Here is a 27630-nt window from a genome sequence, read left to right as displayed (position 1 = left end):
CCCCACTGTCACGTCTGGTGTAGCTACTTATTGATTATAATGGAAGCTAATTGCTGCAGCAGACGCAACGCGAACGGAACGCTTCAGTTACGCGCCTGGTGTAGCTCAGTACTTAGTAGCCTATTCCTGAATCCTGTCCCTTTCAAACTATGTTAAAATTGCGTGATTAGCCGCCAGCATAATAACAAAATCCTGGGGGAGAAACCCCGGACCCCCGTGTTATTCTTGTTAGGCTATAGGTACAAACCAATGAGTCTAAGCCTTAGTATAAAATAATCCTCAAGTGTTTAGTCAAAGAGTCATTGCATTCAGGGTAATATAGACGTTAACAGATAAGAGTTTGTAATTCGTTTACAAGTTTGTAATTTCTTTTAAAATATACATTTTTGATACCACAGGTCTGTGTTCAGGGATGGACTACTGAATGGGCCTACTGGATCCAAGGGCTCAGGGGGCCCTGAAGCCCAAGCTTCTGTGTGAAGTTGCTTCTTCTCCACCATTCTCTTCTCTTTCCTCAAAACTCACCAGAAGTCATCATTTAAGGGGTCTTTTTTAATGTTAAGAAATAATAATCATTTTAACCCCCTTATCTTAAATGTCCGTCAAAAGTTTGGAATACCCTAACTGACTTAACTAAAAGGATTTTTAATAATATATTTGCATGGCGAGAAATATATTGAAATTCTGTTTGGGGGGTCCCCCAAAAAAACAAAAAAACCCCATCTGTCATTCCAGCCCCCCCCCCCTAAATAAATAAATGCTGGCATTTTCACCTCCTGCCAACTGTGACCGTCAATTTTTACATTACATATATGGACATGAAACCATGACCAAAACTTCCAGATTTCTGACACATCCACACAAATTTCCAGGTCAGTCCGGTATGGATACCAGTTCCATGGTTTACATAATTCATAATTTCGCTACTTTTCCAGACTTACATGGCACATGTTCATGGAAACCAGCCAGTGCGATGCATGCATACCTGTGTTCTGTTGGTGGTGGGTGCCTTCTTCCCTCCCCTTCCTTTTGGGGTGACCTCTTTACCCCTTCTGTGATGGGACACAAGGACAAAAATAAGGGCAGGGGACGCAGCAAAGACACACAATCATTTTCATTTCACTTCACTTCCCAAACTAAATAAATCTGGAGCGACAAGGGAAATAATTAGGGCATAAGATAGGAATTGCAAATGTTAACTTCGATATGCAACACTCAATGTACCCTTTTCCTCCTCCAACCGAGACCACCTGCATGTTGAACCCCCCTCTTCCACGCACTGGTTTGTTCCCAGCCCACTGGCCCACAACCATGCCGGCTATTTCCAACTTGCCTCCCTGGGGAGGTATGGACTGGATACCTATTGGGAACAGAGTGTAATGCAGGAAGGTTTAGTGTGCTTATGGAGCTACAGAGTGATAATAGAAATGTGGGTTGCATGCATGCGTGCATGAGAGAGAGAGAGAGAGAGATAGAGAGGGAGAAAGAGAGAGAGACGGTTAAGAATATGATGACCCAGTTCAGAAAATTAACCCAAAGACTGGATGGTGAAGCTACAAGGACCTCAATCAGGTATAGACTTCTCCAGAATATATCCCGCCTCCTAACTTCCGTATCCATCCAACTTCCGGGCGTGGATTGTCTATGGGAAATAACATGGCGTTTTGAAAGATCGTACCTGTCAAACTCTGTAGGTGACAAATTAAAAAAAGCTGCTGGGCAGATTGACCTACACACTTCTGCCATCTAGTTTCCACTGGATTTTTTGATTTTCGGTGCCGTTTAAGTAGTATAGTCTATAGTATACTACTTAAACGGCACCGACAATCAAAAAATCCAGTGGAAACTATATGGCAGAAGTGTGTAGGCCAATCTGCCCACCAGCTTTTTCAACTTCGCTACCTACAGATGTTTTACCGGTATGATATTTCGAAACGCCATGTTATTTCTCATAGACAATCCACGCCCGGAAGTTGGATGGATACGGAAGTTACGGAGGCGGGACTTATTCTGGAGAGGTCAATACCAATGCAGTGACAGAAAAGTGAAGGACAGAATTTTTTTTTTCTTTTTAAAAAAAAAGCTAACTGCAAACAAAACAATGCAATGAATTTGAAGTAGAGCAAAAAGATAAGCAATTCAATGACTAAATAGTTCATCTCTGTTGTCCTCTTAGGGGCTACATCACTTAAAATGGATCCATACATTTAAATATTTTACTCAGTGTTATCTATTATGTTTGTGATAAAAGTTTAGTAAAAAGCAGCGATCTATTGAGTGCCTGTCAATAAGTGAAGGAGCAGGAGTTGCTGACTGACCAACAATAGAGCTTTCCATCCAAAGTAAAAATTACTGGGCAGATTCAGGCCCAATTTCAGCCCGGATTCAGTCAAACCCGACAAACTAGAATCTTCAAATTCCTGTCTGATTTGTTATTCGAGTAGGCTCATAGAGTAGAGTAGAGACATAGAGTGTCTGTCCGGCTTAAGTAGCCTGGCCATACCCACCTAGAGCTCCTTTCAGAGAGATACTAGTCTGGAACACCATAATTCACTAACATTTCCATCAGACCCCAAAAAGGTCAGGCCAAACGAGAGGGATGACGCTATAGTTTCTGAATCAAAAGTGGCTGTGGTGAATGGTCGCTGCAACGCCAGTTTAAGACCCTTAAGGTGAAGAATTGCTGACCTGGGAAAGCTCGAGGCCTGTGCTGGTGGGGGTGATGCGGGTGGTGTGGAGGGGGCATGGCACCCAGCGGGCGAGGCGGGTACATGGGGTGCATGGGGTAGAAAGGGGGCACCATAGCAGGAGGCAGGAAGGCAGGAGGGGGCATGGGTGGGGGAGGGGGAGGCGGTCGGGACAGATTGATGCCCTCCAAGATGGCCTGACGCATCTTCTCGACCCGAGAAACCAACTCCTCCTGTTAAGAGAAAGAGAAAGGTGGACGGAGATAGAGGGGGGGGGGGGGGGCACAGAGAGGAAATGGAGACACAAATATATATTTGTGAAAAGACAAAGTAACTACAAAATAGGTTTGTCAATACTTATATACTGAACAGGAGTCAACCCATTTTCTTTAGCACTAGTAGCAATTGATTCTTCCATCTGAGTCTCAGAACTCCAAAGAGGTCTGATCATATCCAACAGCAGAGTTACAAACAAAATTAGCCAAACCAAAATGACAAAACATGTCTACACAAGCATCTCCTCACACACTTCTAAGCATGCCCCTGGGTTTAGCTTAATTTGTGCTCCCTGTTTCATACAAAAATAGATGTAGCAATTTCAAACTTTGCTCTGTTTTTGTCCATACTTCTAAGCTTTCAGAAAAATGTAATTATACAGGCAAATACACGAGTACAGACAAAAGGTTTCCGTCTAGATCCATATTTAGTGTTCACTGAATAAATTAGCCTTTTCTCCTCTACTGTCTGGTGGTGCACAAGTACGTACCTGCCCCTCGCACATGTCCAGCAGGGCGGCCCTGTCCCGTGTGGAGCGCGCTAGCTTGCTCTGGAACAGCTTCCCGTCGAAGAAGCCCCAGGGGCAGCAGTGTTCCCATGGCAACGGCTGCCCGCACACGTCGTTGACAAACAGAGCCGTGTCCACGCCGCTCATGAACAGTGAGGCCAGCTGCACCCCCCGGTTGTCCACCTTCTCCACCTGACACACACATACAAAATCAGTACAGGTCCTCAAGTTCAGTATCATTGCTGTTCAGTATCATTGCTGTTCAAATGAGCAGTGTGATTGTGAGCTCCTAGACTCTTCACAGCTTATAACTCCAGAATCCATGTTAAAAACATCACTGCAATCAATGGGAAACTATTCAGTGCATTCTGTCATTAGGACAGTGATAATCTAGGCCTATGGAATGGTTGGAAGATAGCCTACCGTTTATAAAAGGATATTTTCCTTCATTTGAGCAAATATAGATGTTTTTATGAACAATAAATGAACTCACTTGATCCATTTCATTTGTGCATTATTGTCACGCAGATACTGGAAACAGCACTCGCTGTTGTTTAAACGCTCTGAGCGAAACATCTTTTTTGGAACATTTATGTTGCTTCGTCATTCCCACTTTAAAGCACATGAACACCATAAACAGCAGTACAAATTCTAAACTGGAAAATTCGGACCTTCCGAAGAGGACATGAAGGCAATGTTTGTAGTAATACTTCTTTTCAGAAGAATTCAAATGTATCCATCAGCCATCTGAGCCTGGCATGCTGCATGCATGAGTGTATCAGATATTCTACCTTCTATTTCTGATAGCACTTGAAGGCCGCAAAAGATCAGGGCCTGTATTCACAAAACATTTGATCTTACCGCTTAAGAGTACAAAGTACTCCTAATGGCTTCCTTACACCAAACAACTTTGAAAAGATTTGGGAAAGATTCTTGAAAGAGTCTTTTGAGTAAAGCTTGAATGGGGTGCATTAGTTAAAAGACTACACTCAAGAATCTTTCCCAAATCTTGTCAAAGTTGTTTGGTCTAAGGTGGCCATAAATCACACTAAAAGTTGTTAGCTAGGAGTTTTCTTTTAAAACCTATTCACAAAGCTACAGAGACCAACTTTTTGTAAGGAAAAATGACAACTCCTAGATAAGACCTCCGTTATTTAACGTAACATAATTTCTCAAGCACAAGCTTGCTTGCAGTGACCACGGTGATTGGCTGATGATGAGTGACAAGTCTTTGCTGGTGAAAAGGCATGCACTACACACGTATGGCAAAAAGCGAGAGATGCATAAATAAATAATTACAAATTACAGGCTACAAAGCAAATAGCCTAGTAAAGGTATATATTACGGATTGATGCAGTATCTTAGCAGGGGTGGGTAGAATATCCCCTTGGGGATCAATAAAGTATCTATCTATCTATCTATCTATCTATCTATCTAGAATACTGAAAATCTATACTCAAGTAAAAGTACAATTACTCCATTCAAAAATCACTAAGTAAAAGCAAATATTCCCATCTGAGAAATCTACTCAAGTAAAAGTAAAAAAGTACTTTGTTAAAAAAAGACTCAAGTAAGAAGTTACTTTTGTTTTACTTATTTATATTTTTGATGGCCCTTTAAAGAGATACAAAAGTATCCTTTACGCCTGTTTGCTTTTCTCCTCCTCTGTAAGCTAATCTTATTGGCAACCAATTCAAATATATTTTATTTTAATATACTTTTAATATTATTTGACACACTTCTGTAGGCCATCTTGTCATAGCCAGAATAAGCATTAAGTGGCTATAGATTGTAAAGCAGTCACTTCCAATCCATTACAAGCTGATTCTTCTGCTTTGTATTGCTAGAAGTCTGGTTATAACTTCACCATACAGAAAATGGAACAACAATGGCTATATTATGAGTAGACCTATATTTAGGCTACATAGGCATGTTCACTAGGAGAGAGCAGGCTATCAGCAGCCAGACCAATGGGTACCTTGTCTTAGCTGAATTACTGAAGCTAAGCAGGTGTGGGCCTGGTTAGTACTTGGATGGGAGACCTCCTTGGAAAACTAGGTTGCTGCTGGAAGTGGTGTTGGTGGGTGGCCAGTAGGTGGCATTCTTCCCTCTGGCCAAAAAAGATCGATCCCAATGCCCCAGTGCTGTAATGGGGACACTGCACTGTAGGAGATGCCGTCCTTCGGATGAGACGTTAAACCGAGGTCCTGACTCACTGGGGTCATTAAAGATCCCATGGCACTTATCGTAAAGAGTAGGGGGTTTCTCGGTGTCCTGGCTAAATTCCCAACCTGGCTCATTCAATCTGGCCCCCTAATCATCCCCCACTGTAATTGGCTCATTCACTCCCTCACTCTCTACCTCAAGCTGGTGTGTGGTGAGTGTTCTGGCGCATAATGGCTGCCGTGCATCACCCAGGTGGGTGCTACACATTGGTGGTGGTTACTAGTGAGGTCCCCCCATCCATGTGTTGTAAAGCGACCTTGGGTACCATGAAAGGCGCTATATAAGTTGAAGGTATTATTATTATCTTTTTTTCCTCAGCTGACTGTCTCGGTCATGTCCTGCACTACCAACATTGAGGCTACATAAACAAATGCTAAGTTTTTCTAACTTGTGATCTCGATTTCCAGTGCATTTTCCTTGCTTGTGAATGAAGTTGTAGGCCTACTCTCCTTGTGCAATGTGATTGTTGAACAAGCTGGCCAGAAATGAATATAGGTGAACGTTTCCGTGTCATGTCATACCTCTCGTCTCGTTGCTACTCTAGCAGTGTCACCAGAAGATGCAGCAGCTGGCAGGCATCATTGCGTTAACTGAGCTGTTACATATATAGAACATCTACTACTGTGTAGTAGGCTACAACATGGTCTGACTCTACATAGGCCAGTCATTACTTTTATAATCGCGGGACAACGTAACAATGCACCTGAAGCCCTGTTTCTTTTCTCCCACGCCGTTGTGCACCGAGGGAGTGGTGCACTTTCCTTCCTCGAGATAGTTTCTCCTCCGATAATAAACTTGTACTCGACTCGTAAAGACATCCATTATTTATCAGAGTTTGTCTTAAATCCGCCAGTTAGGAGCTACTTTTATCCTTAGATTCTTTGTGAATACGGGAATTGAATAAACTGAAAACATAACAAAACAAGGCAAAGTTCAACACATTCAAATAACCTAGCTATCCCTGATTAAAATACTTACCTTAGCCTTTTTAACACTTTTAACACCCACTTTCAACAACAAAACAGTAACACAATTACTGTTAGGCTCCAGTGGGCGATGCTGGTCCTACCTTGAGTTCCTGGAGCTGGTCCGGTTCGTACAGCTGGTTGGAGACGGCCTGAGCCAGGAAGGCATCCAACTCATGTCTCTGCAAGATCCTTCCACCAGGCCACTGCATCATATACCTGCAGCAAGACAACAAACAATCCGGTCAGCACAAAAAGCCAAATTTATCAGTGACGTCAATCGCATGCTGAAAAAAAAATCAAAAGTGCAGATGAGTACATCTCAAATTTATCAGGAGTTACACACCAGGACAAATCCACACAGGCTGATGGATGGCATCCCCAAAAGAACAACAAATATTCAAAACACAAATTTCACTAGCCTATGGCATAATGTTGCACGGTGCACCAATACTACAAATGTATCGCAATAACTAATTTTATTAGTATCGATCATTTTATGACTGTTGTTTTGCAGTAAGATACGTATTTCATGTTAGTGTGCGAAAGGCATGCTTCTAGTGCCTTCCGTAGCCTATGAGTCTTTTCTCCTCACACGTACAAGCAGCTGTCGTGATAAATGCAGCCAGACATGGCCACTAGTAATAGTTACAGCAGTAAATAATAGTAGGCTAATGTTAAATTGATTTGCTGACATGCATCTCATGTTTGTGTTGCTAACCTTCCTAGGCTATGGAACTTTGTTCATTTAGGACTACTGTTGGGTTTAATTACATTTCAGAAATAGGCTACGCCAGTGTTTTTCAACCTTTTTTAAGCCACAGAATTTTTTTTCTTAAAAATCCTGCGAGACACCACCAACCAAAAATGTAACAATCCATTCACAATCTAAATCCATTCACCAACCTTAGATGACTGTGTGTAGTTTTAAAGCAACCCCAAAGCACTTTTCCTGTCACACACACGCTATTTGTTTATCCAGCACCGACTTGCAAACGCAAACGCATAACGATGTCCACAGACAAGGTAGAGTATGTTGCATGATTTTATAAAAGTATGATGTATTGCGACATCAGAAGCAAGTCAAATTTGTAGTTTCTTATGTCAGACCTGCTACGCGATCTGGCAAACTTACATAGTGCAGTTACAGCCGATAGAGGGCCGCGAAGCGAATGCAGAAGTACCATTCACCCTGATACAAGTTGATGAACCACTGAAACGATTTTGGAAACATTATTTTAAGGTACTAAAAACTGTTTGGTGTTGCTTTAACACGACACATCAACCACCATCTCAATGATAAACCATGTATCAATTCTCTTACTCCATACACTCTACAGCAACTCCATTTTGAAATCTCACATTCATCACAATCTCCAATCACAGTCCAACATTTATCAACAGCTCCATTAAAATGCACAGGCCTACACCGTCCGCCTCTTCCAACTACGTTCATAAATCTACCACCAGATTCACTGCAGCTTCACACACGTGAAGGGCTCTACAGGCCACTGACTAATTTCTGTATGCATCCCTGCACACAGCTGTTGATGACCAAGACCCAACACAGGCAAGGCTCACTGATGAATTTTATACAGTACGACCAGATATTTATAGACAGCATTTATCAGAATTAAGAGTAGGATGACAAAGAAAAATGTGTTAAGAGAAGGAGAGGAGAGAGAGAAAGGGAAGAGAGAGAAAGAAATGTAGAAAAGCATAGGCACAGACAGAGAAAGAGCCAGCAAGGCAGAGATAATGTCTTAAAGGCTGATTTATGGTTGTGTGGCGTGGTTACGTTGTTGCAAACCTTTTTCAGTTGTGTGTCTTCTGTGTCTCCGTAATTCACCAACGGAATAATAGTTCTAGTGAGATGTGTCGTGTTTAACTACAAGATGAATTTGTTGGGCCTTATGTCTTGCTTAAATGTTGTAAAAGTTAGCAAGAAATAGACACAGTATACTCTGACAACCTTGATACTTGGGGTGGATTTCAACAATCGATTTTCAGATTCAAACCAATATTTATTCAATTATTTATTTAAAGGATAATTCCGGTATTTAGAACTTTGAGTCCCTTTTCTGGTTTGTTTTGGATGAACTAGAGTGGTGGACACCGAAAATTTGACAATTGGTCCTGTCTCGACTTTTCGGACTCGTTTTGAGGCTGCCTACAGGCATGCACAAACATGTCCTTAAAAAAACCCTTAAAGGAGAATTCCGGTGTGATATTGACCTAAAGTGTGTTGAAACATGATACCGAGTGTGAACATATGTCTCATAGCTCATCTCAGCTTGTCCCCTGCACTCAGAAAGCTGGCGCTAGATAGCCGATGCTACCAACAGTTTTTCGATGGGGGTGCCTACACCATTTACGGGGCTCAAAGTAGCTCCATACTTCATTGGTAGACTTCCAAGGGCCTTGACATTTAAAACGAGACATTGAGAACTTTGAAAAAGCACTGGTAGTTTATTTACAAGACGATTTATAGACAGTACCTTGAGGAAGTTTACCATTCGCCGCTGTGCAGATTCCAAAAATAATTCCATGGAAATGCATGGATTCCAGTTGCTTCCATTAGCAGCAACTGGAATCCATGCATTTCCACGGAATTATTTTTGGAATCTGATCCCTTGTCATACCTTTTCATTCGTACTTGTTGCTCGACTTATCGTGACTAAATTCAAGATGGCAGCGAACGAAAGTGCTTCTATGTGGCAACAACAATCCTTTAACAATCGTGAATATTTTGTTAAATGCACATGCAGAGGAGGAGCAGCGGGCTGGTTACGAGAGAGAGCGGGCGGGGCGAGGAAAGGCTGCGTGAGTAAAAATAAGTGCAGCTCAATAAATTATTTTATTAATTTAAATAGTACAACATAGAACATCAATGTGTGCTGGCCGGTTTTGATTTCGTGGCGCCCAGCCAGATTAGTCAACGTATGGAAAACACTGAAGGTGTAAAATTAAAAATATGCTTGATTAATCGACGCGCATATTTTGCGTCAACTAGGGCTGGGACAACGCGTCGACGTAATCGATGACGTCGACGCAGAAAATACGTCGACGCAAAATATGAGCGTCGATTCGTCAAGCATAACGTGTGCTGCTAAATATTTTTAATTTTACACCTTCAGTGTTTTCCATACGTTGACTAATCTGTGACTGGGCACCACAAAATCAAAACCGGCCACCACACATTGATGTTCTATGTTGTAGGCCTGCTATTTAAATTAAAGATAAGATAAAATAATTTCATTGAGCTGCACTTTTTACTCACACAGCCTTTCCTCGCCCCGCCCGCTCTCTCTCGTAACGAGCCCGCTGCTCCTCCTCTGAATGTGCATTTAACAAAATATTCACGATTGTTGAAGGATTGTTGTTGCCACATATAAGCACTGCATAGAACACAGTGGGCTACATTGCTATTAAATCCGCTTAGCATCGTGACCATGCTGCGCAAATTTGTTCAAAACCGCTGCAATAAAGTTAAAGTAAACTCTGCTAAGGTCTTATCACAACATAGTACATTGAGGAGACTAAACGAAGTTAAGTTACAGTAGGCCTATGCAATCAAGCAGTAGCCCTATATCAAAGCTAGGGCTGTAACGATTTACGATTCGAAACCGAAATCGCGACATTCATATCCACGATACTGTGTCGCGGTGTGAAAAGGCAGAATCGCGACACACCCTTTCTAGTGTTTCACGCAGTGCTTTGCAGATTATGCGGCCGAAAAAGCAACCCACAACTCCCGCTTTACTTATCGGTAGCCTACGTTGTCCAAAAACAAACAAATAAATAAATAATAATTTCATACCTCTCCTTGCTTTCATTGTAGACTATGTGTGCAACTTTACCAAACAGTATAGAAGTAAACCCCCTCTCCTTGCCCCGCTCTCTCTCGCGCTCCCTCCCTCTCACTCTCCCTCCCTCTCCTGCTCAATGAACACGCGCGACTTAAATAAAACATTCACAATCGTGAAAGCAAGGACGCATAGACGACTAGCTAAATTACTATTAAATCCGTTTAGCATCATTAGCATGCTGCACATATTTGTTTAAAACTCTTGCATTGAAGTAGCATTGAAGTTGACTGATCATCTCAATACCTACGTTTCCCAAAAGGGCCTGTCCCAAGGAGAACAAGTATTACCTTGAAACTTAAACACACATGGGGAAACTGAACAGTCCAATCAGTAGACTATGATAGGCTAAGCTATATGCTACTTTGTTTACAATATTTCCAGGCTTCAACCAGACAGCTGAATTAAAGAGGTAAAAAATAGTAGGCCTAGGCTATAGGCTAATCTGCATAAAGTGTGCTGTCATAAATATCAGTCATTCAGAAAAATATTTTTATATCAGGATATAAAATAATACATATATTAGGCTATATTGTAATCCTCTGGTGTTCTAAGGGAGGCTATTAAAATGTTATTTAATAAAATGTCTAGCCCCCCCCCCCCCCAAAAAAAAAAAAATCGAGATTCGTATCGAACCGTGGGTCAAAAATCGTGATACAAACCGAATCGTGAGGTTGGTGTATCGTTACAGCCCTAATCAAAGCCTAGAATACTGTTTGGATGTCAAGTTTAGCATGCTTACTTGCAGCTGCTTGTATTACTCATGCAGGGCTCATTTTATTGACTCTGTAAAATCCCGATGGAAATGGAAGAGTGTTTTCAAGACTCAAAAGTGCTTGTCCAAAGGAGAAGTACGAACTGTTATTTGAACTACGTTATGAATTGCATCCACACATGATTCCCACACGAACGTCTTAAAATGACAGGCACTCAATTAGACATACACTAGCCTACTGAACTTTATTGAATAAATACAGTACAGAGAAAATACACTAAAGTGCCCAATTATGAATTAAAGCATTAGAGTTTGCACCCCAAGCAGCATTGTATGTGGTCTAAGGCATAGCTACTATTAGCAATATTAGCAATGCAATGTTAATGTTTACTTACCCAACAAGGGAAAGGTCTCTTGCAAAGTTAAGTAGACACTTTACGTTTGTTCGATCAGAAATGACATGGCATGGACATCCAAACAGTCAATGTCTATGCAACACAATGATTCCCATACATTGACTAATTCAGGGCAGTGCCCACGATATCAACAAAGACCACCACACAATGATTTTCTATATTGTGCTATTTAAATTAGGGCTGTGGAATATAATCATTTTCATGATGCCAACCAAGTCAACGCAATGAAAGTGAAACTGATTTGTGCATCCGATCAGTTTAAGGGTTCTTATTTTCCTTTGCCCATTTTTTCCCCTAATGACAGATAGGCGAGACAAATACCTAACACAACGCTGACATTAGCCTAGTATATTTAAGATGCTGTGCCAAAGCAGATCTTTCCATCGCGTTCACCACTGTCACAGATATGAAGTGAATAAAAGGTTAAAGGCACACTATGCAGGTTTTTTAGCTTAATATGCAAATTTTAAGCTTAATTTACCTTCATTTAACAGCTTCAGTCATTGGGATGTTTTTATGACTTTTTTTGGGTTGAATGGTGGCCGTCTCGCTTCCCCCTAGCGCCTGTGAGCGGAAAAACCACCCTTGCAACTGTGGGCCGGCGGGCCGACGGCCTCAGTGTCAGGAGTTATAACGAGTGTAACGAATTGCTTTACTGCATTCAAATACACATACACGCCAGGCACCGGCTAGAAAAAGGTAGCGATGGAGTTTCTCAGACATCCGTTATGACCGAGCCAGCGAAAAAGAAGCAAAAACCGAGAAAACGGTAAGGAAATTGCCAATACTGCATAGTGTACCTTTAACTTATGGTTAGGTCTATTGAATTATGTTCCATGAATTGTAGCCTACACAATCCATTGTGTCTTGTGATGACAGACAGGTACAGTGATACTTTAGTATGGTCATATTTTAATAGCAGTATAACATGATTTCCTGCGCAATCCCTGACTACACCACCTTTAAGTGAACTACACAAAAGTAATGCAAGTCATGATTGTATTGCTAGCTTTGTGTTTAATAACAGCACATATCTTTACCTTACTGTAGCTAGTGGGCTATGCAATGAATGATGTCACAAGCACCACTCAATCTACCGACAGCTAGAAGAAAAGGTTAACTGAGAGCTCTTCTTACTGGCGCATTAAAGTTCTACACGCCTATCAATTTCAGAATGTCTACTTTATCATTATTATAATGTGGAATCTTTTTTTTCTTTTGGTCATGTGACTGATACACACTTGTTGACTGCATATTAATTGCGACAATAAAAGAGTGCAGTATGTTTTTGTGGTGTTTGCTCCCTTCCCTTACACTACTTGTCATAAATAAAAATGAATGTTGACTACTGCTTTGTATAAAATCCTTATGTACACATTTATATCTCCATTAATGCTGAGGGGGCCCTGTGTTACAACATTCTCTGGAATTATTTTCATATTCAAACAAAAAATTGGCAATGCAGCCTATCTGAAATCTTCCTTACTGTATCAATATTAAATCGTACCAAATTGGAAATTGAATCAAAGCCTTGTGAATAGGAATCAAATTGATTCAGTAAACAATGGTGATATCCAGCCCTACTTGTTACTGTAACCCCAAAAACTACATTCGATGTTGAATGTGGTGTCTGCCAGCCAGTTATGGTAGCAAGCTAAACTTTCCACAATTGCCCACAAAGTACTGCCAGCAAAGTTAAGATTTTAAAAGGATACTGAAAATAGACAAAATACAATCAGAAAACCCTGTCATAGTAACCAAAAATGAGGTAACTTGCAAAGCTGTCAGCGTAAAACCATGATGCTACTACACAACAGGAGAGAGTTGCCCACTCACAGTCCTTGCAGTCGCCTTCGCCTTGCCACAAAGTTACAATTTTGTTGAGTTGGCCGTCAGGCGACATCGTAGTGCTTGTCTAGCTACAAGATTTGACTTAGAAACATAAGTTAGTCTTATGAGGAAGAGGCTGAGGGCAAATTTCCAGTGCATGGTTTAAGCTTAGTACCTAGACTAAATGAGAACTTGAATGAAAGTCTCCACTTACAAAAACATTTAGTCTAGAAGAGAGTTGCCCAATCACGTCAGGCAACAGCATACGGCTTGGGGGAGGGGGTTTACTCAAAGCAAAGCGAGGTAAGCTCACCTGAGCACGCAGCACATGAGCAGCAGGTGCGAGGGCACGAGGGCTGGGTTGAGCAGGGCGGGGCAGTCAGAGCGCATGCAGGCCAGGAAGGCGCGTGTGCGTCGGCTCCGGTCCTCCGAGGCCCGGCCCAGCCACAGGCGCCGCAGGTTGGGGCAGGTCCACTCCCGGAAGCACAGCGCAGGGACCAGTTCCGGGGTCAAGGCCGACTTGGCTTTGCTGGCGCACCACTCCTTCACAATCACCGGGGGCACTGTGAAACCAGGGGAGAGGAAGGAGGAAGGGAGAGATTAACCATTAACAATTTACATGCAAACTCTCTTTTCAACTAGAAAATGCAAGATTATAACTGATCGTTGAGTCACATTTATTCTATAATGCCCACAGTCCAGACCCTCTCCCGTGATGTGGTCCACTGTCCTCCACCTGTTCTCAGCTTATGGCAGCCCTTTATACAATCTCCTGCTCAGCAACAATCAATAAAGAAAATTACTGCCCCAAGTCCATTTTACTTCTGCTAAAAATGTAAAATTATCAATAACTGACTCAATACATGAATACTGAAATGAACAAACATTCGATCAACCAACCAATCGAGCATTCACCAAGCAACCACGTCTCCATTCTCTCCCCAAACATTGCTCCAATCCAGACCCCCCCACCACTGCTTCCCCTGCCCAGCCCTCACCTTCCACTGGGGCACGTTTGCGCATGGCCAGCCTCTCAGCCCGCCGCTGGGTCTCAGCCAGACTAAAGAGAACCCCATAGGCGTACTGCCGCGCCGAACGGAACAGCAGCGAGGCGGGGGGCAGGTCGGGGTTGCACTCATCCTCAATGCACACCGGCATCTTCATCTCCCCCTGAGAGAGAGAGGTAGGAGAGAGAGAGAGAGACAGAGAGAGGGAGAAAAAGAGGAGGAGGAAGGAGAGGGAGGGAGAAGTAGTAGGGAAGAGATGGAAAGACAGGAGAAAAAGGGGGGAGACACAAACCAGAGCAGATTGGTAAGGGTTGGAATGACAAATGTAATAAGAAAAAAACTAAAGAAAAAAACAAATCAATCAAGCAATAAAACAAATGTAAAACAGAAAAGGCAAAACAGCCTTGAACTGTCTTGCTTGTTTTCACTGTACAGGCCAGAGTTACTGCAGTGCCAGATGCTTGGACTATTTGGACTTTTATCATACATCACTTACAGTGTTAATGTTGGAAAATGTTGGAGTTCTTTTGTCACTTTTTGGAGCTATAGGCTAGTTGGTTCTGACCACTTTAATGAACTATGCTAAGCTAGGCTAATGGTGGGTCCACTGACTAAGTTTCTGCTCGCAGAGAAGGGTATGTATTAGGGGTGTAAAGATTAACCGATACACATCGGTATCCGTTTTTAACGTGTAAGATACGGCTACATCGATACGTGAAGCCCCGTATCGGAATAAAACTGAAATGAACCGGTCGTTATATCGATTTACTTGTTACGAATCGGTTCACAACCTTTTCTGCTCGCTCAGACTCTCATTTACGTTCCAAGGAGCGCGTTCGGTTCATCCCACGTCCGGTTTTGAAACTATACGTGGCACGGAATTGTGGGTAATGCAGTTCGTGTTTGGCTACATTCATTGCCCAAAGATGTCAAATGACCTCATTACCCATACATCTACTGCAACTTAAGCATGTGACAACTCCCACTCGGTCGTTTGTTTTACAGTTTTTACTCTTTTGTTTTTCAAAATCCAGCGCGAAATTAAACACTAAACAGCAACGATAGTCTGTAGAGTATAGCCTTACGTTTGATGAAGGGATTTCCTTAATGTTAAATAATGTATCTTTTCTTGTATCGAATCGTGCCCATTAGGGCTGGGATAAACGATTATTTTTTAAACGATTAATCTAGCGATTCTTTTTTCGATGCATCGATTAATCTAACGATTCATTTTTTCAGTCTGATTCGATTTCGATTATCGATTATCTCCCCATTAATTCACTAATAGCAACTTATACATGTTTATTTATTATTACATATATTTACATATCTGAATGAAAAAACATGAATTTTTTAACATTGGAATATATGTTTATTGCTCTTAAGATTCCAAAATAAAAGACTGAAGTGCAAGTGCAAGTAAAAGACTGAAGTGCAAGTAACTACAAGTGCATTCTTAGTCAGAGGTAGCATTCAATAAAGTTCAGTAGGCTAGTGTATGTCTAATTGAGTGCCTGTCATTTTAAGACGTTCGTGTGGAAATCCTTGCAATTAACATTAACACAGTTAAAAGGCTGCTGATGTGTGGATGCAATTCATAACGTAGTTAGTTCAAATAACAGTTCGTACTTCTCCTTTGGACAAGCACTTTTGAGTCTTGGAAAACACTTTTCCATTTCCATCAGGATTTTGCAAACAGAGTCAATAAAATGAGCCCTGCATGAGTAATACAAGCAGCTGCAAGTAAGCATGCTAAACTTGACATCCAAACAGTATTCTAACGTTAGCTTTGAGATAGGGCTACTGCTTGATTGCATACTGTAACTTAACTTCGTTTAGTCTCCTCAATGTACTATGTTGTGATAAGACCTTAGCAGAGTTTACTTTAACTTTAATGCAGCGGTTTTGAACAAATTTGCGCAGCATGGTCACGATGCTAAGCGGATTTAATAGCAATTTAGCCCACTGTGTTCTATGCAGTGCTTCTATGTGGCAACAACAATCCTTCAACAATCGTGAATATTTTGTTAAATGCGCATGCAGAGGAGGAGCAGCGGGCTCGTTACGAGAGAGAGCGGGCGGGGCGAGGAAAGGCTGTGTGAGTAAAAAGTGCAGCTCATTGAAATTATTTTATCTTATCTTTAATTTAAATAGCAGGCCTACAACATAGAACATCAATGTGTGGTGGCCGGTTTTGATTTCGTGGTGCCCAGCCACAGATTAGTCAACGTATGGAAAACACTGAAGGTGTAAAATTAAAAATATTTAGCAGCACACGTTATGCTTGACGAATCGATGCTCATATTTTGCGTCGACGTCATCGATTACGTTTGACTAGCGGGAATCCTGCTAGCTCAGGTCAAGTCAGCACTTGATCCCAGGAAGATTGTCTTCGACTTGTTAGTTTTTTGAACATTTATTTTATCTAATGACATAGAAAACATAATGAATTGCATCCACATATCTTTATGCACTATGCACAACTTTTACTCACTAGCGACTAGCCTAAAACCATCAGGCTGAAGGGAGTCTAATTACTCTCACGTATCTCTTAAAGTGACAGGCACTCAATTACACCTACTCATCACCAATGTGCACTCAATTAGACCTACACACCACATTAAAGATATGCCTAAGTGTAATAGTTTAAACATCAATATGAAGCATTCAAATTACTAAATATGTTTAGCTACTAGTAATTACTAGTAAAATACTGTACATTATGAATGAAAAAATATATGAAATATAAACATATCACATAAGCCATCATTTTCAGTCAAGCAGAATCTAGGATGGCCACTGTTGTGAATGATCCCACTACAGTATATTCAATATTACTGATGACGTCAAGGTGGTGGGGGCCCCAAAATCAAACACATTTTGTAAAAAGTATCGAAGAAGTATCGAAATCGCAATTCTTGACTTGGTATCAGAATCGAATCCCCCCCCCCCCACCCCCCACCACCCACCCACCCACTTGTGTAAATCCCCCCTACATGAATAACCTAAGGAGGAAATTCCCCTCCATTTTGAAAAATGAATTTTAAGCCCTGAGCATGGAAGTCCAAGTCGAGTTTCAAGTCATTTCTAATTTTGTCAAGTGGAAGTCATCAAAATCGTGAATTGAGTCCACACCTCCGACAATAACTGTGTTATTTAAATAAACCGTGTCTATTTCTTGATAACTTTTACAAAATCTAAGCAAGAAAGTCCAAACAAATAACATTGATATTTCAAAACGTCAGTCTATGGAGTTTGCCAGTCCGACTACCGTTTTGGTGTTGAGCTTCGCAGACACGGAAGATGCAGAAAGCTTTAGCAACTCACATACAAAATACTATATCCACAATATTGAAAAGAGAGTTTGTGTACTCTGCTAACCCCACCCACATAATTGTGACATGACTAGAAAGCCCAAGTTGTTCTCTTGATGTGCAAATGGCGCTTGACTTAAAAGTTCTTAAGACTCACTTCCCCCACAGAAAACAAAAATGAATTGCCAGGTCTCAGGAGGGTTTAGCTTCAGTAGATAACACCAGCACTTGACTTGCTAGTTGCGGCCAAATTCTAATACAGGAGAGCAAAAAGAGAATGCGGGGAAAAGGAACGAGCCAAACAGAGGGCTGCAATAAGACAATGGAATGTTCTGCCATGTCAAGGTTTTTGACCCACTGCCAGGTAAAGTTAATACAAGTTATGAATCACCCATTGCTTGCCAACAAGTAGGCCATTTTCTGCCATATGGCCCTGAGTCACATCCCAATACAGCAGGCACTCCCAGCCTCTAATGCTCTAAACTGTATGTGCAGAGAGGCAATATTAAAACATTGCCTGTTGGTCTATAGTAGGCGTCTCTGGCTGAAGTTCACTGCTGGTTACCCTGGTAACATCACAAATCAAGTAGGCAGGACTCCAGGGGTGCAACACTGAACTGTCCTCATTCCCATTGGCAGATGCTTCCCTTTGGGTGCTTCTACATTGGATCACTTGCCATTCACACAAAGTACAATTCTTTCTTTTTGTTTCCAGCACCACCCACTTGACAACTGTCAGAGTACACCAGCCTCTAGTCACTATTAATCACATATCCTCATTGAAAATGAATGGCGTCTCTACAGAGTGTATGGTTGGTGGGCTCTCAAAATTTTTTCAACGTGCATCAAAAATGAAGCGCTTCTCCACACCCATCCCACACAGTCACCACCCCAACCCAACCCAACACTGCCAATGATCGAAAGGCTGTCTACACTGCAAATCCCCAACCTTCATGCAAAATGAACGGCAGCTGGTCATTCAGCTGTGCTCAGTGTGTGTGTGTGTGTAGTCAGACTATCAGACAATGTGCTTGAACTGTTATTCTGTTCTACTCGAGTAGTACTTATTGTATAAGTATAAGTATATATACTCTTTTGATCCCGTGAGGGAAATTTGGTCTCTGCATTTATCCCAATCGGTGAATTAGTAAAACACACACAGCACACAGTGTACACACAGTGAGGTGAAGCACACACTAATCCCGGCGCAGTGAGTCAGCGGCGCTCAGGGAGCAGTGAGGGGTTAGGTGCCATGCTCAAGGGCACTTCAGCCGTGCCTACTGGTCGGGGTTCGAACCAGCAACCCTACGGTTACAGGTCCGAAGTGCTAACCAGTAGGCCACGGCTGCCCCTAACAATATCCTAGTGTGTACCTAACTGTACCTTGATTGTTGCAAGGATCTTTGGATAAAGCGTCAGCTAAATGTTAATTTGTGTGGTGGTGGCGGTGGTGGTTACCTTGGTGAGGATGTGGTAGATCTGTGGGTACATGAGGCCCCTCCGGTGTCTGTGCTCCGCCACCCTCAGCACCTCCGCGCTGACCTGTGGCAGGGGTGGCGTGGTGATGTCCATGTGACTGCGCGTCGCCATGGAGAGCAGCGAGGGGATCGAAGGCCCGCTCCCGTTGCCGTGGGGACCGTCACCTGAAGCTCCGCCCCCACGGCCAGAGGAGTCCTCCCACCTGGAGCCTTTGTCCGCTAAATGGCTGGAGGAGGGAGACAAGAGGGACACACCTGTTAATTCAAGAATGGACCAGCCTGGCAACAGTTCTATAGAAATACTACCAAGTTTACTGAATCAGTGGTCATCAGCCTTGTTCCTGAGTCATTTACCTTTGCTCTGATCCCACCTGTCTAAAGCTTTTCTGAGTAATTATGCTTTTCCCATACCCTGGAAATCCAAAATTCTCACAAGAGCACAATTTGAATTGAAAAGAGAGAAATGATGAGCAGGACTGAGAAAATGACTCAAGCATCACACAAATCTCATTGCCACTCCAGGGGTATGGACCCACGAATCTCCTGGCCACCTGGTGCAGAACTCCTGTGCTCTGCGGCTCTTCACCAGCCACTGTATTTATACAGATCCTGATTGGCTAAATCAGGTGTGCTCAGCTAATCAAGGGCCACTGATGAGCTCAGTCGGGCATGGAGAGCAAGGAAAGATGGAAATCATACAGTGAGTGAGTGTGTCTGTGTGTGTGTGTTGGGGGGGTTGTTGGTGTGGGATTAAGAACCACAGCGATAGATCATCCATCACTAGAGTGCTGAAATCTCAAAGTACTGGCAGTCCTGGCAAACGACTCACTTTGTGCTGGTGTCATTTTGCTCCTCCCCATCTGAGGAGGACGAAGGGGAGGGGGAGGTGCCCGAGGGAGCAGCTGTGTGGTGATTCGGCAGTCTGCTGCCACCTTGAGTGGAATCATAAGGAGCCGACCAATCAGAAAAGCCCATTTTCCCAACTAGAGAATCGTTACAGTCTTGTAGAGGGGGAGGCGGGTTCGGGAATAGCAGGGCAGGTCCGGGACCAGAACCAGGTCCGTAGGGCGCCCCGGGATAAGGCACCTTTACACCCGACATCTGAGGTGGGCCAAACTAGGACAGACACAACACAAGCTGAAGTAAGAACATCTGCAGTCACCATAATAACAAAACTATTCCAAAAGACCTGACTACATACTATATAATCACAAGTAATTTAAATAAATAAATAAATAATAAATGAGCATGACTAAGATATTGACTACAACCAATCAAGGAACAACATAAATTACCTTAAAATACATTTCCAGGTTAAACCACTCAAATGTATTAATAACATTGAATAGGAACACCTAAAAAAACCTATAAATTAAGGAGGCTTTGGAACGAGTAGAGCAGCACACTCGAGAAGAGACTTACCGGGGCTTTTCCAGGCGGCATGTTCCCCATTGGGCCTGGAGGTCCACCAAACTGACCAGGTCCGAAGCCTGGGACTAGGGGCGTCACAAGGCCAGCAGGGACGAGCCATCAGTCGGAAACAGATGGCAGTGAGTGGGAGGGTGGGGTGGGAGCAGAGAGGGAAAGGGAGAGAGGGGGAGAAAGCAAGAGAAAAGAAGAGTGAGAAAGAGAAACAGAGAGAGAGAAAGAGAGAGAGAAAGAGAGAGAGAGAAAGGGAGAGAAAGAGATAAAGAAGCAGAGACCCTGACCATCAGTAACAGAACATGCAAACTCCTCCATGAAAGTTTCAAAATCTAGTTCCTAAAGTGTCTGTTTACCAGTCTATTTGCAGTACAACTTAGACAGCTAAGAAGGGTGGGTCAAACTGCCAGAGGGCAATCTTGTATGTGAGCAACAGAACTACTTTCACTTACTGTGAGAGCATATGCTATATCTACCAGAAACCAACTGAAAATCCAGCTACAACTAAGAAAAAAGAAAATAAATTTCTTCCCTTCAACAATCAATCTTCTTGCAGACACAATACTAGTAAATCAGCATGCAAAGAGAGTACAAAATACTCACAGGGATAAGGAGAGGGTCCCATAGAAGGAGGTCTGGGTTTACTGGCCATTGAAAAGTACTCCACTGCCTTCTTAAAGCGCTCTATTTTATCCTCCATTCGAGACTAGAGAGAAGGAAACAGGAGATACTGCTTTCAGTCACAGTCCACCTTCATGTAATACACATTTATGTTCAGATTTTCATAGTGTATGCTTTATGTCTCTTTAGTGGTAAAATGGCTTTATCTGCTTCCACCACACTAGCAAGCACTAGTGCACCACAATAGCAAGTCAGATTATTTGCACATGGAAACATACTTGGCATTAACCTCACTTCTAATAGTGATTCATTTGGACTGTCAAGTATGTGGGTGTCATGTTCTGTGAACCACAATCACTCAGTATACTCCAGTGTTTCCCGCAGAATTGAATTCTATTTGTGGTGGTAGGTCTGCAGAATTAATTTGAATGCAACAGTTTTTAACAAATTAGTGCAGCGCGGTTATGATTCTAACCAGATTTAAGCACAATTTAGTACAACCAGGGAAATCATTGTGTGGTGGTCAATGTTAATATTGTGGTGGGCCGCCACAAATAAGTCAATGTATGGGAAACACTGTACTCTAATGAAAGTGTTGGGAAGCTTGGTTGGCAGGAGGAGAGGGGAAAGGGGTACCTGGGACTGCTTGAACACATCCCTGGCCACAGCATCCAGATTCCCAAGGTCTTTGATGGACGCTACATACTCAGACACAGCCTTAATGACGACTTCACAAGGAGGGAGCACCAACTGGTGGGCCCTCACCTGAGGAAGCACAGAAAATTAGAAAGAGAGAAACTTTGTTAGAGACACACAAGAGAGAGAGAATGAATGAATGAATAAATAAGTAAGTAAATAAATAAATAAACAATTAAGACTTTCAAATAAATATATCCTATAACCACCAGAACATGGCACTGAAAATGAAAAAGTCAACCAGACAGACCAATCAGAGAAGTCAACAGCATGTATCTGGAGCAACATTAGGTAGAATGGCTAGCGAAACATAGCCACAACAAATGAGACCTTGACAGGGTATGTGTGAGGGAAACAGGAAAGCACCTTGAGAGAGGCAAGAGGGTGTTCTGGGCCCAAAAGACTCCAATGAAAGGCAGCCAAGTCCTCATCTGGCAAAATGTGGTTACCTGAAACAAAACAAAGCAACCACATTAAAAACCACATTAACTCAAACATTGGGCAACCTGCACAACCAACAACCACCAATGTAATATGCCTACTCATTAACCACCTGTTCATTAACATACCTAAACTCCAGCTAGGACTTTCTTTCCCCATAGCAATCTGACCTCAATGTTTTTGGCCCTCATCTACCTTTGTAAGTGTCGTTAGGTTAAAAAAAGGCACTAACTGTATGTAAAAGCATACCTAAACATGTAATATAATGCACATTACATGCAGTGTATAAATGCATTTTTTTACATATTGTATGAATATAAACATGCATACCAAGCAGAGCAGCAAACATTGGCAGGTGCTGAGTCTTGAGGCCAAGCTGCCGGGCGGCTTCAGAGAGTAGGTACTGGTGAGTGGTCAGGTTCTTGCCATTCCAGGAGAGCTTGAGAGCGTGTGAGCTGAAGTAGGCTGGGACATTGCATAGAGCAAACTCTGAGTCCTGCGCGATCAGGCCGTGGAAACCATAGTCCCTGTACAGGGACAGCACCTCCTGATGGTGGTCCTCCAAAGTCTGAACCACCTAGAGACAAGGAGAGAGGGAGTGTGAATATAAAATGAAAAGAAACATGATGTGCACGTGCAGTGGGAGGCACTTGCAGAGTGAAAACTATCAAAAAAAAACACCACTTCTGGCTTCTGTATTTAAGTGGACAAACCAAGCTGCAAGCAGAAGCAGACCAATCTGTCCATAAAAAAATTAAATACCGTACATCAGTTTGGATTGCAATACAGGCAAGTATTATTATAGGCTATTGGGAGGATGGGGTTCAAAGTAAACAGAATGCTAACAATCCAACAGCTGCAGCAGATCCATCTTTTGAAAATCTTAAATGACATAACTACTGGGGCACTTGCTAACTAAGATGAGAAACCAGTGACCTGAGCAAAGATTACTGATTTAAAAACTCCTGGAACATCACACAGTCGAAATATACCACCATACGGTACAACAACTAAACACATCACATGCACTTATTCACATGAAACATTACGCTAAAAAATACCAGAAAACGCAATATGAAAATAGCTAATATGCAAAGGGGGGTATTATCCACTGTAAACAGTTATATCTATATATAACTACATAACTATATATATAAAATTCGTTTTAAATACATACATAAACATTACACATGTCTTGAGTAAACTGTCGTGAAGCATGAAGGCCATATTTGACTTACCCGCACACGGAAGCGGAACATGGCGAGGCGGACACAGTGGCTAAGGCAAGCCGGGGGCAGGAACCAGGCCCGCGGAGGCGGCGTGGCCTTGCTGCCGACGTGGTTGACAATGAGCTGCGCAGTCTGCCGCTGCCCCTGCGACCGCCGCGCCCACTCCGGCCAGCGATCTTTTCCGAGTGTGCCGTTGAAAATCACTACTAGCTCCAGGCCTCCCTGATACAAACAGGCCTGCGAGAGAGCCGCCAGATAACCGAGCATCGCGTTCCACTCGCCTCCACATACCCAATCTGTCTGATAGCCGCCGTACAGACGTTGCAGGCCAGAGTCGGCATCCACCAGAATTCGAGCTGGCGGAGGTGGTGGAGGCAGAGAGCTTGGGTGATGGGGATGATGGTGGTGGTGGTGGTGGTGGTGAGGGGGTTGCCGGGCTGCTGTTCGGGCGAGTTTAAGGAGGTCTACGGGAACAGCAGCGCCCGGGCAACGCTTCTCGAGATACTCCTGGAAACCTTGAATTCCCATTGCAATGTTAAACGTTACTTTATTCCTGTTCAAACGATCAAATGTGGGATCGTGCAATGTGAAGTTGAAGATGTAGTAACCGACGTAGTAATGCTTGTCTTCTTTAAATGAAGAATATGTTTACAGTTTGCAAACTATGTCATAAAACTTGACAGCCAGTTACACGTTGACCAGTACCTTGCCAACTACAGCAGAATAACTGTAGCAATTTTTCAAATTTGGTCGTAAGAGTGCAACGGTGTGTTCATTCCTTTCGGTATATTTTGGTGGGCTGCCAGAATGACTATAGCACAACTACCAGATTAACTTTTTCGACCAATTACAGTGTTGCTAGCTGAACAAATACAAACTTGCACAACAATGTTACAATAACTAGTAACGGCGCGCAAGCTAGCTAAGTAACAATTATGATATCGGCAATGTCTCAAACACCACAAATATAATCCCACTTGCTAGCAAACTGGCTACACATTTGCGGAGCAATTTCTACGCATTTGTTCCCAAACATAGCGAAGTCGTTCACACCACAATGGTAATTTGACCTTAAAGAAAACCATGCAACCATTTGATTATCCACACAATTATGCTGAAGGCTGACTAGCCAACGTTAACGTTAGTTAAATGCCTTCAGCTAGTAACAAACTAGCTCGCTAACTTAGCTGGTTAGCTAGCTAAGGTCCCGGCGTGATTGACGCGTCAACTAGCTCGCTAGAAAAGACAAATTGGGGGCAGACACGATGCGGAATGAGATGGGTGATTAGAAAAAAATAAAGTAAAATAACTAAAATAAAATAAAAATAAAACCCCAACTTTGTCTCCCTCGCTCTCTTTCTCACTCACGACTTCATGTTGAGGAGAGGAACATACTTTCAAGCGACGTCGGCCATCTTGCGACTTCCTCGCGGACTAACTAAAAGTGGGAGGAGGTATCAGGAGGAGGAGAGTGGGCGGGGTGAGGACCTGGTAGCTGGGAGTTGTATTTATTATTTCCCCTATTTTTCATTTGGAAATATATAAATGGTCTAATGGAAGACTTCAATTACCAAGATAGCCAAAGTTACAGCTTGATCGAAACACTTAAATCCAAGACATACAAAACACTGATTTCTAACTATCCAAGACATGTACAAAACACTGATTTCTAACATATAGATATAGATAACAATAGACATATAGATAACAATCTAAAAAAAATTATCCCAGTAGTAACAAAAGAGTCAGTGTCATGAGTATTATTGTATAAGATGAAAATAAATAATTTCCTTCAGGCTAGCCTTTTCATGGCAGTGGCAGACAGTCAATGATCTGTCAGATGTACAGTAGGCAACCAGAGCACAACAGTTAGCAAGCCTTAGTAACTGACTTGTTAAAAATAAATCCCACCTTATCTGAACATGTCAACTGTTAATCATGATTCATATGATATTCAAGTTATTTAATTGCCTCACAAAACACACAACAGTGACCCATCCTCCTTGGGTGCTACAGCACACTCATTCAGTATTGAGAGTGTAGGCCTTGACCGTAGGTCAACCTACAATTACAAGCTGTAGTGCAGTGCAGTCATGTAACATGTTTTATTCAAGGCATTGTCATTCATGCACAACTTGTGATTAAAGGGGAATATCATATCCTGCAACAGGTGTTTTTTTCAAAAGTGATGAAAAGGAAAATAATGTCTAACCAATAAAGGCATTGTAACATAGTAATATTAATAACAACACACTACCTCCTCTCTGGTTCAACAATGCAACATGCCTTATAGCTCATAGCTTACTATCCATGCAGTATGACAGACAGACATAGGCCCTACGATTGTCATATCAAATTATTCAATTGAAAATAGTGGGAGATGAAGAGGGAAAAGGATACAAGATGCATCTGTTCTGGAGATTTTTTTAACCACATAGGCCTATCAGTTAACAATCTCATCCATTTCATCCGTCCATCTAGAGTGTGAAACTCAACTATTTTTCTGTCCCTATAGGCCTACTCTTTTTGAAGGAACAGTAACTCCTTTACCAGCTACTTTTCCCTGTATTTATTGATTCATATATCTATAATTGATTTTAGTGAGGAAAAGTAAATATCAGAAATCTCAACGCAGTCCTCATCAAATATGACAGGAGTTGTCATTTTAATTTCCCATTTTTGCACTAGGCTATATTCCGATCAGTTACCCTGTAGTAGGGGGGCCTATGTGTCTAATTTGGGGGCTTGTGGGATTCGCATGTTAATTTTTGGAGAGTATTATATCTTTGTTCTAGGGGTTCTTAAGAGTAAAAAAAAAACATGTCTCAAGTTTTGAAGGACCCAAATCAAAGGTCAAATTCGGAAAAGGTCAAATTTGGTGTTTTGTCCATAAACCTCACATTGCTGGTATTATAGCATAGTGTTTGGTGCCAAAAAGCAAATATATTCTACAAGATAGTGTGCAAAAGTGGACCACATAAACAATACAACATTACAAAACATTTTTAGGCTGATGATTGATCTCTTTAACAAGAAATTGTGCCTAAAATTCTCTAAATTGTCCGCTTAAAAAAATAATACTACAATATCAATACTATTAATTCATGCCTATTAGTGGGCTTGAGTGTAGGCCTGCTCTGACAGTTCTTGTCTACACCCGTTCAGAGCGCAAAGTGCAGAGATCTCTGTTAAATCAAGTTTAATAGACTTTTACATAGCTAGTACCAGCTGAAGTCTGTAAGGCCTTCCGTAGCCTATGTAAGTGTACAAACGGATAGATGAGATACAAACAGACAGGTGAGTGTCTGTGTGTGTGTGTGTGTGTGTGTGTGTGTGTGTGTGTGTGTGTGTGTGTGTGTTAGAGAGAGTAAGAGAAAAAGAGACACTAGCAGTTGGCTGTTGATGGCTGTCAGTTATAGAATTTAGAATATCGAATAACCTGAAGCACATAGTGCTCTGTTCTTCATGGTTGGTGATATTAGTGACCTTCTAGCCTTCTACATTTGAGCAAGCACATTTTCATAGTTCATGGTGGCACAGTCTAGTTAGGTTATATTCTGAGGTGTGTCTTTCTGTTAGTCAGGTACAAGGATACAAGGATACAAGGAAGTTTATTGTCACATGCATATAGTTACTGGAAGTAAGAAATGCAGTGAAATCATGTCTGGTGTCAGCCTATTTGTGCATTAATGGGGGAGGGGGGGGGGGTAAAAAGTGCAGTAGAAGAGGGGTTTAGTAGATTAAGTGGCAAGGGCTGCATAGGTGGGGGAGGATTGGGATTGGGGGGAGGGGGGGTCACCAACAAGGAGCACCCAAGAGCAACAGGGCCAAGGAAAAACTCCCTTACCAAGGAAGAAACCTTGGGCAGATCCACGGCTCAAGGGGCTAACCCAACTGCCAGGGGTCTTGGTGTGTGTGTTGGGGGGATGACAG

The 27630-nt window shown here is 42.3% G+C and overlaps 1 protein-coding gene across 1 annotated transcript in view; it reads right to left on the bottom strand.

The window, feature by feature from the left end:
* Positions 1 to 25118, bottom strand: part of fam120c (family with sequence similarity 120 member C) — a 31918-nt gene extending 6800 nt beyond the window's left edge. Inside the window, exons 1-15 of the mRNA XM_076276853.1 lie at positions 23707 to 25118; positions 22799 to 23045; positions 22394 to 22476; positions 21968 to 22096; positions 21314 to 21416; positions 20711 to 20784; positions 20118 to 20404; positions 19269 to 19515; positions 14488 to 14659; positions 13803 to 14052; positions 6767 to 6881; positions 3454 to 3663; positions 2689 to 2920; positions 1225 to 1360; positions 986 to 1052 (exon numbers count right to left, since the gene is read on the bottom strand). Of these exons, the coding sequence (XP_076132968.1) occupies positions 986 to 1052; positions 1225 to 1360; positions 2689 to 2920; positions 3454 to 3663; positions 6767 to 6881; positions 13803 to 14052; positions 14488 to 14659; positions 19269 to 19515; positions 20118 to 20404; positions 20711 to 20784; positions 21314 to 21416; positions 21968 to 22096; positions 22394 to 22476; positions 22799 to 23045; positions 23707 to 24225 (2871 nt within the window). The 5' untranslated portion in view covers positions 24226 to 25118. The remainder of the gene's footprint in view (positions 1 to 985; positions 1053 to 1224; positions 1361 to 2688; positions 2921 to 3453; positions 3664 to 6766; positions 6882 to 13802; positions 14053 to 14487; positions 14660 to 19268; positions 19516 to 20117; positions 20405 to 20710; positions 20785 to 21313; positions 21417 to 21967; positions 22097 to 22393; positions 22477 to 22798; positions 23046 to 23706) is intronic.
* Between the last annotated feature and the right edge of the window lie 2512 nt (positions 25119 to 27630).

The sequence above is a fragment of the Alosa pseudoharengus genome, unplaced genomic scaffold, assembly GCF_046254945.1.
Source record: "Alosa pseudoharengus isolate Yale_2024_CS ecotype anadromous, Long Island Sound unplaced genomic scaffold, YU_APseudo_1.1 YU_APseudo_1.1_scf_9, whole genome shotgun sequence".
In the NCBI taxonomy this organism is placed as follows: domain Eukaryota; kingdom Metazoa; phylum Chordata; class Actinopteri; order Clupeiformes; family Clupeidae; genus Alosa; species Alosa pseudoharengus.
Note: the sequence above shows the minus strand (reverse complement) of the source record. Positions and strands in the feature narration are given on the sequence as shown.